The sequence below is a fragment of the Pyrus communis genome, chromosome 1, assembly GCF_963583255.1.
Source record: "Pyrus communis chromosome 1, drPyrComm1.1, whole genome shotgun sequence".
Taxonomy (NCBI): Eukaryota; Viridiplantae; Streptophyta; class Magnoliopsida; order Rosales; family Rosaceae; genus Pyrus; species Pyrus communis.
In genome coordinates, this window is record NC_084803.1 from 19,931,959 (window position 1) to 19,945,919 (window position 13,961).

Here is a 13,961-nt window from a genome sequence, read left to right on the forward strand (position 1 = left end):
GATCATTTATTTGCTTGACTTTCATCTTTTGGGGGTTTAGCATATTCTTACATAACAGATTTTAACATTTGGTTGAAATACTCTAATTAATCCAATAGATGTTACGAGAGTATCTCTCCTTAAAAGGGGTAAAGATAAGCTGATATACCTACTCTTTTGGATAAAGTGACGCTACCCTTTGATTTTTTATTTTCCTTTTGCCTATATTTTCCTTCTCATTCTTTAATATCGTGCAGTAATCAAAACTTTTTCGTTTACCATTTAAGTAATCCTTTCAGGGATGGTTCTTCTTAAAGCACATCTAATTTGAAACTCATTTGTTTTGATTGATGTTTGGGAAAGATGTTCTGGCAATGAAAATTGTAGGATGAACCGAAATGTTGAAAATGGAAAAGGGGAATAGGAATGGTATATCAATTAAGTAGACAAAGATCATTAACTATGTCTTGCAGCTTCCCTCTTTTGCTAATACAATACTAAATTATTTATATAATTTAAGATATAATTACTTTGTTTACAATTGAGCGTGTTTTACACATGGCTTCCAATGGCACAGCTTTAGGCATAGTGAGTCCTTTACCTTCAGTCATATCAACCTCCTCCTCACCAACTCTCTCCCACTCGAAACATTGGATCAATGACCCTAAAGTCAATCCCACCACACGTTGGGCTAGTCCTGCTCCTGGGCAAGCCCTTCTTCCCGATCCAAATGTTATAAGCTTATGCGACATATCCTCACCGCTTTCGAACCTCTCAGGCTTGAAGCTTTCAGGATCGTCCCACAACTTTGGGTCCCTGTGTATGGCCCATGCATTGATCAATACTATTGTGCCACGCGGCACGTCAAATCCTTCAATAGTACAGTCTTCGGATGAAAGATGTGGGAGTAGCAGTGGCGCCGCTGGGCATAATCGAAAGGTCTCAGAGACAATGCTTTGCAGGTATGGTAGTTTAGAGATATCTGGTTCTTCCATCAAGTGCTCTTGACCCAATTGAGCATCCAGTTCGGCTCTAGCCTTTTTTAGCACACGCGGATGGTTAAGCAAATTCGACATAGCCCATTCTAATGTAACAGCTGATGTATCAGTACCCGCCAACAGCATAATCTGAATATTGCCCTTAAGTTAGCCACTTACTTGGGAAGGAAAAATAGAACACACACACACCCCAATGAAGTGCAATATATGTACCATTGAAGTGCATAACGCCATTTTGTATTTCTTTCTTATTAGCTATGATCACTATCATTCTGTAATTGTAATCCAAGATGTTACTTTCAGTATGCTGTGATATGGTTAACAGTCACCATCCTGCAGCTTCATCTAAGTGTGACTACTGACCTAATTAAATTTAATGAGACATAAATAGTGAATATGCATGTGGCCAGGTGTCATATTAGCAAACCGATCATCTGCTACTGTGACAAAAATCAATACGCTACCAAATATACTAGTGTGACTAAAATCACTGTTGTCGCCAACTTTCACTGAGTGCCATAATAAATTTAACTTTATGATAAAAAAATAAAAAAATTCATGAGATATCATTTTGAACTAACCAGAATAAGTCCCTTGATGATTTGATCAGTGTAATACTCAGGCTGTGACTCCTGCAGAGAAAGCAAATGATCAATCATGGTACTAGTATTTCTACCCTTCTTGTTCCTGTGCTCATTGATGAGACCTTGCAAAAACGCATCGGTCATCTTAGCCAACCTCATAATCCTCTTCTCATACGCATCGCTCCCAACCCAGTTCAAAATCGGCAAAAAATCGGCTGGGTTGGCCGCCCCACTATGAGCAAGAGCCTCCTTCATAATCCGCCTAAATTGCCTCGCCTCCTCTTTGTCAACCGACGCGTCATTGCCGTAGTACCTCTTCCCCGCCACCATCATCATTATGTTGTTAAACGTCAGCTCCGAAAACATAGACTTGAGCTCGACCTTTGCAAAATGATCACGGGAGTTTTTTGAGAGTTTAAGTAATAGGTGTTTGACCTCTTCCTTTCGGATGTTCGAGGATGTATTGAGTCGAGCAGTGGAGAAGATTTCGATGGCACTAATCCGGCGGAGGTTGCGCCAGTGATCGCCATATGGAGAAGCGACTACGGTGGTGTAGTTGTAGCCTATGTGCTTGCCCATGAGCAAACGAGGGCGGTTGGCTAGGACGATGTCATTTTTGGTGAAGCATTCCTGAACTGCGGACGAGGAGGAGACTATGACCACGCGGCGTGAGCCGAACCAGAGGGAGAATATGGGGCCGTGTTTTTGGGAGAGGCGGTGTAAGGTTCGGTGGACTGGGAAGTTAAGGAGGTGGAGGTGGCCGATGATTGGGAGGGAAAGTGGGCCTTGTGGGAGGTTAAGTTGAGGTCGTTTTCTCACGAGGAGGAATTTGAAGGTGAAGAACAGGAAGATAAGGGAGAGGGATATGTAGAACAAGAAGTCTTCCATGGTTGAAATGAGTTAGAATGAGTTGTGAAGAAGTGATATTTATAAGGGGAATTTTATGTGAATCATATGAAATGCTTTATTATTTTATTGCATAATTATCGTTAAGTACAAGATGAATTCGACAATAAAAATAAGTTTTATCAATAAATTCACACTCAAAAATCAAACCCTAATAAAGTAACAGAACCAGTACAAATCATGTTATTAGAAAATTTATCAGCAATATAGTTTTCATATTTACGTTCATGCTTCTTTTTATTACATAAAAATTGACAGTACCAAGTACAAATGAACAAGAAGTTTCTCACGGCATATCAAAACTTCTTTTGTGTTTCACTAAGTTCTTGAGTTTATGTTATGTAGTGTTCTGTCTTTCACTTCTATATGTCTATTATCTCCAGCTCTCCAGCTCTCCAGCTAACATTTGCATACTATTTGGCATCTGCTATGTGTTTCACTAAGTTTTCTAAATTAAGGATAGTTAACAACCCATCACAACAATTAATCTGATTTACATATTTCTATGTTTCTTATTTTCAAATGAGTCTAAAGATAAATTTACATATTGAACTAGGTTTGTGTGTGTAATTTAAGTAGTAAATTTGAATTTAAAGAGATATTAATATTTTATTTAAAAATAAAATGAATGTAAAAATAAGTTAAGGGCAGAAAAAAGTTATATAGGTTCAACTAAACTTTCCTATTTATAATGAGAAAATGGACTCATTTTCTTAGTCCGTAAATTTCGGTTTATTTAAATCCTTCGTAAATTTTAGTTTATTTCAGTTTATTTATTTTGTTTTATATTAATTTATTTTAAGAAGAGAAAGGGATGGTGCGAAAATTCTCTCTCTATAAAAGGGTGTGGTACGCGGTATTATTGCTCAAGTAATTACGAAAGTTCTATGAGGCACTAAGGAATTGTATTTAAATGGGAGCTAGATAACGTGATATTGTCACATCCCGATTCAGGCTTCACCATATCTCGGTCTCGACTCTTCTGTAGCATAATATTATCCGTTTTGGGCCCTGACCACGCCCTCACAGTTTTGTTTCTGGGAACTCAGACGAGAACTTCCTAATGGATCACTCATCCTAGGATTGCTCTCGCGCGAACTCTCTTAACTTCGGAGTTCCAATGGAATCTGAAGTCAGTGAGTTTCCAAAAGTCCTCGTGCTATATGGAGGTAGACATATACATATAAGGCATAGAAGATCCTTTCTCCTGAACGATGTGGTATCTAACAGATATTATTGCTCAAGTAATAACGAAAGTTCTATGAGGCACTAAGGAATTATATTTAAATGGGAGCTAGATAACTATTCTGAGTTCTGAACTATCATACTTATCATTTGAATATAACGATATAGAATAAACATGTGAACTTGATCCATCAAAAGACTCATGCATATCTACCTCTAAATTGGAACCGGAACCGAAATATATTAACGGTTCGATTTGGTGCGGTTCCACTTAAATTTATGACTAAAACATTACGGTTCGGTCTACACCGGTTCCGATTCGGTTCTTGCCGGTTTACGGTTCCTAATAATAAATTATTTGAACACCAAATCATCATGCATTCAAATACATCTTCTAAAACTGATTACATAAAGTTGCATACAACACATCTTTTTTAATGCAAATGTCTTTGGTAGTGGCACCAAGTCAACAAAAAGAGACAACTAAAATACATATGCACTGGTCAATCAGTCAACAAACAAAAAAATGATGAAACAAATTGCAAGTTTTCAGACTTCAGAGAGCAAGCAAGAAGCAGCAGCTCCTGTACACTATTTTTCAACCTATTATACCATGACATGTGTGTGTATATATAATTTATTTATTTATTATTAATAAAACGGTTCAGTTCGGTTCGGCCAGTTCTTGGTCATTCGAAACCGGAACCGGTTTGAACGGTTCGGTTCGGTTTTTCACTCAAAGTTGACTTTTCCGGTCAACACGGTTTTTTTCGGTTTTTTTTCTTACGGTTCGATGCGGTTTTGCGGTTTTTATGCCCACCCCTATGCATACATGTGGGTGTTGCAGAAAACAACTTATCCATTGGGTCATTACGATTTGTTTTTTTTTCTTATGTGTGTGGACATTGCCTGTTTCGGATAGCAAGGGGGACCATATGCATCCGTTTGTCTCTATAATTTTTGGATCTGATTGTTTTACATATATCTTTTCGAAATATAATAGTACAAATCGTGTTGTGTAATCGTACTTTTCATTTTAGTCTTGACCACTAATTTCAACAATTTTTTTTATATGTACTTACGCAATCGATAGCATAAAGTTTAGGATAAGATGAAGTTTATGCACCACTTTACTTAATTATTTTCCACTTTACCTAATTATTCTTGGCTTCCTAGCTACTCTGCCTCACCCTCTATAAAATTTTGTCAAACATCTTATTCCGTTAACTCACGCTTAAATATAACATTATTTGACAATATCACTTGTAAAAATAACACGCCCGTGTTATGAAGAATCCATCCACGCAAAGAATCAGTAAAATAAATCCGATCGAGTGACATAAGTTGCAGATGTGCAGGAAAGTATTTTTGTATAAATCATCATCTTTTTCTTGTTTCGTTTTCACTATATGAGTTCGTCCTCATCAGGCGTCGACAGCTTCCATCATGCGCTGCCAGTGCTAGCTGGATCGACACCTACGTCAGGGAGTGCGTATTGTAAGTGCATACGTCAGCCAGTACGAATTCACACAATTGGATTTGCATTTGCATGCGACATGGATCAGAAAAGCAAAGCAAAGAAGAGTGTGGTGTGATGAGTATATTTTATATTATATATTTAACTTTATTCTTAGTATCTTTTGGTTAATATTTTGGAAGAATTTTGATATTTTGAATTGTATTTTTAATATAGGACATTTGACTTCTTCTAGAGCAAAACGTGATCAAATGGACGAATTTCGGAGTAATTTCAGTTAGAGGACGTTCGTGAGTCACTTGGCTTGATCGTATCAAAATATCATATTTTTCTACCAAGTGATGATTTTCTGGCAATAAAATAAAGGGGCGATGCATGGTGCTGGAATAGTGACGTTTTGGGCTTAACTTGCGTTTTTGGAGCCCAAGATGACCTCAGATGGGTTCGTGGCCTTCTGGAGATGTGTTCAGAACGTTTTTATCTTTAAAACAACCTATCTTAGGCCGGATTTGAAAGAGATTTGAGGCTAAAACGTGGCTGAACAGTTTCTGTGCAGTTTATCCTAACTTAATTAGGACTTTATGTTTTAATATATTTTATTATTAGTTAGTTTCCTATTGGAAAGAAGAGATTTGGCTCTCAGGGATTGTGCGGCTGGCTTTTAGGGAGATATTTAAGGTTTTAGTCAGCCCTAGTTTGGGGCTATGCTTTCTTTTATGCAACTTTGGAGACAGAGAGAATTGCTAGGGTTCTTGGAGATTTTCTACTTTAAGGTGTTTTCATTCCTTTTATTCTTAATAATATTTTCTATGATTTCAATTATGAATATGTGTAACTAATTCCTTTTGCTAGGGCGAAGCCTTGAGTCTTAGCATGAATATGTAATTTTTATTTAATTGCTTATGATTGATTGCATGCACATGAATTATTAAACACTGTGATTGAAACTATCTAATTGTCTTAATGCTTGATCACCATTAGGATCTTTAGAAAAGTAATTTGATTCAATTTTGGTCGGAAGGTTCCCTGAAATTGGTGCTGGCTTCATGTGGTTAAGAATTGTAATTTCACTTAAGATGAACACCAGTCTTAAGGGTTGCATGATTTTTCAAAGAGTTTTCATAAAGCATAATGAGTATCTCATTCATATTTGATCCGAACGTCCGGACGGATTGCATGTTAGATATACATTCTATGTTGGAGGTTCCAAGTAGAATATAAATTAGGAAAACCTAACATTCAAAGTGGCATGTGTAGATCATAAGTAATTGGTAAAAGTTCATAGGATTGCTTGGTGATGGTGAAACCCTGGTACTTTCTTAATTTGATTTTTCCAAAACTTTTCCTTTTCTTTCAACTTTAATATTGCAGATTGTTTTATTTTTTATTAATTAAATTCATTTTATTATATTAGGTCATAAAAAGAAATTATCTCAAATTTTTATTTTACAATAATTAGTTGAAATTTGGTTTGTTTCGAATTATTTAATAATCCCTGTGGGTAATGACCTTGCAAGATCCATTTATACTACAATAACCTTGTCATTCTTGCAAGTATTATAGGAGTTTTTAGCCCGTTTGCGTGTGTGGTAAAATCTCTATCATGGTGCAAGGACAAATTCACAATTATCGGCCTCATAACACTTCGAAATCACTATTGGATTCACACAATTGGATTTGCATTTGCATGTGATATTTACCCTTGAAGAATGTCCCGTCAACCACTATGAACGGCCTCATAACACTTTGAAATCTTCTTATGCAAAGTCTAAGTGACATGAAACAATATAGAAAATGATTATTTCCATCGGTTTTCAATATGTGTTAGTGTACCAAGATTTTTGGCTCATAAGACAAAAAAATAGGATGGAAGTACCTCGTAAGATTTCTTAGTGATCCTCTAACCAACTCCAATGCATGTTTCCTAACTCTCCTAGCCTTCACATAATTTAACTAACACCCATGTGCTTTCGCATTTCTTATACGATGTCACGTGGTGTATGTACTTGTAATACACCCTCGTAATATTGATTGGCACCGCAATTAACCACTTGGACGTTGAATTGTACCACCATTTAAAGAACTTGTTGAAGAATAGGATCTCACATTGGTCATATGACAAACTAATATGCAATTAATATATGGGAGTTTACACCCCCTAATATCACCAAGACTTTTTGTGATAAAAACCCAACACCTAGCAATAGGTGGTTAAGTTAGAGTGGGCTATCCTTTCAACAGGTCCTGGATCCGATTCTTGGGGTCGAATTTGCCTCCTTAGACCATTTTCAAAGGAGATGTCAAATTTCATTTTTATAGTTGATGTGGCAAAATAACATTTTGTAAAGTTTCATATTTCAATCGAGATGTCATTTAAAATGCTTTTTGGTAATTTATAAAATCAAGTGAGTCAGAATTTAATAATAAAATAATTAATAAGAAAATTAAGAAATATGTGGGCCCAACATTAAACTAAATTTTTTTTTTACAAAACAAGAAGTTTGGCGTTGCCTTCAAATTTGGAGGTGAAGAATGTTAATTCATATAAGACTTTGGCATCTCTTTTGGAACTAGAAAACCACATTTTTTTTGTCAAAACGATCAATGTAGAAATTTTTACATCTCATTTGGAGATGCGCTTAAGTTGGGTTTTTCGAAAAGTTTTGCTAGCTCTAGCTTAAGGATATTGAATGACCGACCCTCGAAAGTTGTGTTGACTCTAGTCCTTGAATGATGACTAGGCTCTTGAAAAATTGCACTAGCTTCGATATAATGGCTTGACTAGCTGCTGATGTGGGAATTGATTTCCCTTGTGATTCTGTGAGGGGCCACTCATGAGGGGCGGACATGTTGGAGAATAGGAGTTCACATTAATTATATGATAAAATAATACACAATTAACATTACAGAGATGTTTATGTTAAAACCCAACACTTAACAATAGGTGATTAAGTTGAGACAATATCAGTGCAGAGGGGGTGTTAAGGGGGAGTGAAAGGTGCAGTCTCATAGGGCCTCAAATTTCAAGGGCCCCCAAAATTTTTGTCATCTAATATTATGTAATAATGTTCTATGTTTAAAAAAGTTGTTTTTGATAGCATTTTAAAATCTTATTATGCACCTCTTATAAGAGTAATTTTTTTCCTTTCTAAATATAAAAATTTGGAGTTCAATGAGATATTCTATGTGCTAGTAATAACACCTAAAAACGATTTTTTTTTTCAATTTTATTATGTAATAATGTTATATGTTCAAGTGAAACTTCAAAGTTAGAGTTTTGAAGTTTTTCTTTTTTCATGTTTGGATGTTTAAGAATGAATTGCTTTTTATTATTTAGTGAAGGTTATATTTGAAACCCTTTTTACTTATAATTAATAATATATGTAAACTTGCAATCAATGCTAAAATTTGTTTGGATTGTTCTTTTTTCATAAAACTATCTTGAGGAGGGGTCCTTTTACAAATTTTGCATAGGGCCTCCGAATTCTCAAAGATGGCCATGTATCAGTGATATTAGTTGAACATGCTGGGCCTAAATAAAGAAAGCAGAGGTCCCACCATAAAACCAATTGACAATATGGAAAGTAGTCTAACCTTTTATAAACCCATGCAAGGTTTCTTCTTTCACCAATGTGGAATTATTCTCAACATGCCCTTCATGTGTGGCGAATGTTCAAGCGTAACACGTAGGTAACACAACGAGGTGACGTGGAACGCGTGTGGCCTTTTGGCTTCACACACGGGAAAATCCACTCTGAGTACTATGAAGAAAGTTGGGGTTCCATCATAAAACCAATTAGCAATATAAGGAGTAACCCAACATCTTATAAGCTCATGCAAACTTTCTCATTTCGCCAATGTAGAATTCATTCTCAACAATACATAATTTATCATGCCGCACATACTTTACTTAACCTTCTACAACTTTTATGGTGCTTTCATAGATTCCAGGTATTACGCTAGCTAGAGAGTATCAACCTTTGCTAACAAAAATGTGTTCATGTTGGGAAAAAAAGCTTGAATCATTGATTCAGGTAACAGTTGCATTTTCCAGTGGTCCGCCGGATGAGCTTGCGTCGAGAGCAACAATATAGCTGAAAGAACTGAAGACCAGAGGATGCACTCCAATGTTTCATGGCAGTCTTCAATCTCTTTTTTTTTTTTTTTTTTTTTTTTTTTTAATTTCTTTTTAAATTAAATAAAAAAGGAGAACGTGAGTAGATTAATAACCATGTAGCAAAGTTCTAAATATTGTTTATAGCTCAAGCCGTCATAATCTGGTTCACAATAACAGAGCGTGCTTTGCACTTAGCCTCCAATGGCACGACTTTAGGCATTATGAATCCCTTACCTTCAGCCATATCAATCTCCTTTTCACTAACTCTCTTTCACTCAAAGCATTGGATCAATGACCCCAAAGTCAGCCTCATCATACGTTTCGCTAGGCCCTGCCCAGGGCAAGCCCTTCTTGTAGAAAAAAGATATTTTTATTGATAAGCTTAACTGACAATGCACAAGAATATATATAGCCATAGAGGCTCGTTACATCAGTACCCTTATCTTCTACAACGAATTACACAAATACCACAATTAACTATTTACTGTTGGAACTAACTTGTGACTGGTTTAGATTTCTCAATACACCCCCTCAAGCTGAGCTTGGGATCAACTGAGGAACCAAGAGGAAGCTTGTCACATCCCGACCCGGGCGGGATCACTTCCCGGGCCCGCTCCACCACCGTAGCACGATATTGTCCGCTTTGGGCTTACCATTCCCTCACGGTTTTGTTTTTGGGAACTCACGAGCAACTTCCCAGTGAGTCACCCATCATGGGATTGCTCTAGCCCCTTTCTCGCTTAACTTCGGAGTTCCTACGGAACCCGAAGCCAGTGAGCTCCCAAAAGGCCTCGTGCTAGGTAGGGATGGGAATATACATTTAAGGATCACTCCCCTGGGCGATGTGGGATGTCACAATCCACCCCCCTTAGGGGCCCGACGTCCTCGTCGGCACACACGCGGCCAGGGTTAGGCTCTGATACCAATTTATCACATCCCGACCCAGGCGGGATCACTTCCCGGGCCCGCTCCACCACCGTAGCACGATATTGTCCGCTTTGGGCTTACCATTCCCTCACGGTTTTGTTTTTGGGAACTCACGAGCAACTTCCCAATGGGTCACCCATCATGAGATTGCTCTAGCCCCTTTCTCGCTTAACTTCGGAGTTCCTACGGAACCCGAAGCCAGTGAGCTCCCAAAAGGCCTCGTGCTAGGTAGGGATGAGAATATACATTTAAGGATCACTCCCCTGGGCGATGTGGGATGTCACAAAGCTTGGATTTAAGATAGTTGAATCTACTTTTGGAAAGAGATTTGGTGTGAATGTCGACTAACTGATCCTGACTGCAAACAAAGTTAACCTTGATGAGATGTGCCAAGACCAACTCTCGAATATAATGATAGTTGATCTCTACATGTTTGGTGTGGGCATGAAATACCAGATTAAAAGTAAGGGAGATTGCTGAAATATTATCACACCAAAGGGTAGGAACTTGAGAGAGAGGGAAACCAATGTCACAGAAGATTTTGCATATCCAAGTTAGTTCAGCTGCAGTGTGTGCGAGAGAACGATATTTTGCTACTGTTGATGATTGTGCCATAATAGCTTGTTTCTTGGCACTCCAACTGATAAGGTTGGATCCCAGAAATACATTGTAACCATTAGTGAAATGTCTATCAAAGGGACAGCTAGCCCAGTCTGCATCGGAGAAGGCTTTGAGATTAGTTGCATCCTTTTTGAACCATAGTTCTTCAGACACAGTACCCTTGAGATAACAAATAACTCGTTTTGCAGCTTGCATTTGTTGGTCTCGAGGAGCGTGCATGAACTGACAAATTTGATTCACAGCAAAAGAAATATCTGGACGCGTCCATGTCAAATACGGTAAACCACCTACAATGGATCGGTACTCAGTTGGATTGGACAAAAGAGGACCAGTGTGATCCAATTTATGAGAGCCAAGTGGAGTGCAGCAAGGCTTTGCACCATCCATATTAGTTTTCCTGAGAAGATCCAGTAAATACTTGGTTTGATGAAGAAAGAGACCTGTGGAGGATCGTTGAACCTCTAATCCCAGAAAGTAGTGCAATGGACCCAAATCCTTGACTAGAAAAATAGCACTGAGTTTTTGAATGAATAGATGGCATAGGGAAGAGTCAGGTCCAGTGACTAATATGTCATCTACATACACAAGCACCATGACAGGAGTAGTACTGTTGAGAACAAATAAAGAAGCATCTGAGGAAGATTGCTTAAAACCAAGCTGAAGAAGAGCTTGAAATAGTTTGTCAAACCAAGCTCGGGGTGCTTGTTTGAGACCATAAAGGGATTTCCTTAATTTGCAGACATGATGTGGCATCCTGAGATTAGTGAAACCTGGAGGCTGCTACATGTACACATCTTCCTTTAAATCACCATGAAGAAAGGCATTACTTATGTCTAATTGATTTAAAAACCAATTGAAATGCACAACAAGTGACAAAATGACTCTAATGGTAACTGGTTTAGCCACATAACTGAAGGTCTCTTGAAAATCAATGCCTTCCTGCTGATGATACCCATTTGTAACCAAACGAGCTTTAAATCGCTCGACAGTACCATCAGGTTTCTGCTTTATTCTGAAGACCCACTTGCAGCCAACAACATTGTGAGAGGAAGATGGAGGAACAAGGGTCCAAGTACCTGTTGATTGTAATGCATTAAACTCATCTTGCATGGTAGATCTCCAGTGAGCATGTTTAGATGCTTGCAAATATGTATTTGGAATAAAGTCAATATCAGATGGAAGAGGATGTTTGGTAGCTGCATATACTTTAGGCTTGAAGATACCAGCTTTGGAGCGAGTGATTATAGGATGAGTATTGGTAGGGGGCAATAAGATAATTGGTGCATTGCAAGAGAGTGATGCATCATGTGGAGATTCTGTATGTGAGGTAGCATTTATAGAAATGGGACCTTGAGTATTACCAATGTGTGAACTTGAAGGAGAACAATCAAAGTTGAATCTCAAATCTGGAACTGAAGAGCTAGAAGGAACACTAGTGCTATTAAAAACGGAGAACTGTAGATCCATGAGAGCTGAAACAGATTCTGAAGAGATAACATGATTGGGGGGAGGAGACTGAAAATGATATGTTGCTTCATCAAACTGCACATGTCTGGAAATATAGATACGACTAGTGACTGGGTCAAGGCATCGATAACCCTTGTGTTGTAAACTATACCCCAGAAAAACACAGCTTTTACTTTTTGCATCCAACTTGGAATGAGTGTAAGGTTTGAGCCACGGGAAGCATCTACAGCCAAAGACTTTAAGTCGGGAGTAATCTGGTGGCTTGAAAAATAGCAATTCCCAAGGAGATTTAGAGAGTCCAGAAATGGGTAATCTGTTAATAAGATACACAGCCGTGGACAAAGCTTCCACCCAATAGAGATGGGGAATATTAGAAGCAACAAGTAATGTTCTGGTAGTTTCCACAATGTGTCTGTGCTTCCTTTCAGCACAACCATTTTGTTCAGGGGTGTGAGGACAAGTTAAATGATGAGCAATACCATAAGTATGAAGAAAAGACTGAAACATAGCACCAATGAATTCACCCCCAGAATCTGAATGCACAACCTTGATTTTATTTCCATGTAAATTTTCCACATATTATTTGAATACAACAAAAGTAGAATAAGCATCAGATTTAGCTTTTAATGGAAATAACCAACTATAGCGACTATAATCATCTACTAGCAACAAGTAGTACTTAAAACCACTAGGTGAAGTGACGGAGGCAAGACCCCAAAGATCATAGTGTAGCAATTTGAGGCTTTCAGTAGTTATAGAACTAGCATATCCAAAGGGAAGCTTGTGACTTTTAGCTAAAGCACAATCTGAACAGCAAATATCACCAGTAGTCTTGCCTTGCACCACAAGCTGATTTCCTGAAAGAACCTTGTGAAAGATAGAAGAAGATGAATGACTCAATCTTCGATGCCAAATCTGTACAGGAGCTTTGACACTTATTAAAGCCGAGGGTGATGAAGAAGTGTGATTACTAGAGCCTTAAAATGGATAGAAGCCATCTTTAACTGGTCGCCGCAAAAGCGTTTTCCTCGAAACACAATCCTTTATAGTGGATCCATCAGGGTCAAGAGTCAAGGCACAATTATTATCTTTTAAAAATTGGTAGGCAGATAATAAGTTGTGCAAGGACATGTAATACATTACTCAACTTAAAGGAAGTATGAGATGTATTTAATGAAAAGGTACCAATATTGTGAATAGACAGACCTTTACCATCTCCTATATAGACCTTGTCTTCACCAGTGTAGTGTAGGGAGATGCGACAGAGAGATTGGCAATGTCATTTGTGATATGTGATGTGGCTCTAGAGTCCAATAGCCAAGATGAGGATGGTTTAGACGAGTAGTGAGCATAAAGAGCTGCAAGTTTGGCTGGTGGCACTCGTCCAAAGATCTCAGGATTCATTCTGTCAAAACAGTCAATGGCTTCGTGGCTGGTGGAGCCACAGATTTGACATGTGTTCTTATGATGAGATGAAGAACCTTGGTTGTTAGACCGAGAGCCTGGATAAGAAGCATGAGACTCACATTCACGATAAGTACCAGTGAAGTGTCCACGATTAGTGCGGAAATTGCGATTTCCTCTGGAAGAATTGCGATTGGTCCTGCCTCGATTAGAATTTTAACGGAAAGAAGATTAAAGATGTTGACTATATGCAGCAAAGGCCTGTGGAGAAGGCATGGGTAGCAAAGGTGATTGAG

At 38.0% G+C, this 13,961-nt stretch overlaps 1 protein-coding gene across 1 annotated transcript; it reads right to left on the bottom strand.

Moving 5' to 3' along the window:
• Positions 1-435: 435 nt before the first annotated feature.
• On the bottom strand, positions 436-2,484 carry LOC137733843 (cytochrome P450 81Q32-like). Its single transcript, XM_068473039.1, has 2 exons — positions 1,559-2,484; positions 436-1,106 (listed from the first exon to the last, which is right to left on the bottom strand). Exons 1-2 carry the CDS (start codon positions 2,447-2,449, stop codon positions 495-497), a joined length of 1,503 nt encoding a protein of 500 aa, XP_068329140.1. The 5' UTR covers positions 2,450-2,484; the 3' UTR covers positions 436-494.
• Between the last annotated feature and the right edge of the window lie 11,477 nt (positions 2,485-13,961).

Coding starts and splice junctions, on each gene's coding strand:
- LOC137733843 (XM_068473039.1), bottom strand. CDS start 2,449: ATGGAAGACTTCTTGTTCTACATATCCCTCTCCCTTATCTTCCTGTTC. Junction 1,107..1,558: donor TCATCAAGGGACTTATTCTG/GTTAGTTCAAAA, acceptor GGCAATATTCAG/ATTATGCTGTTGGCGGGTAC.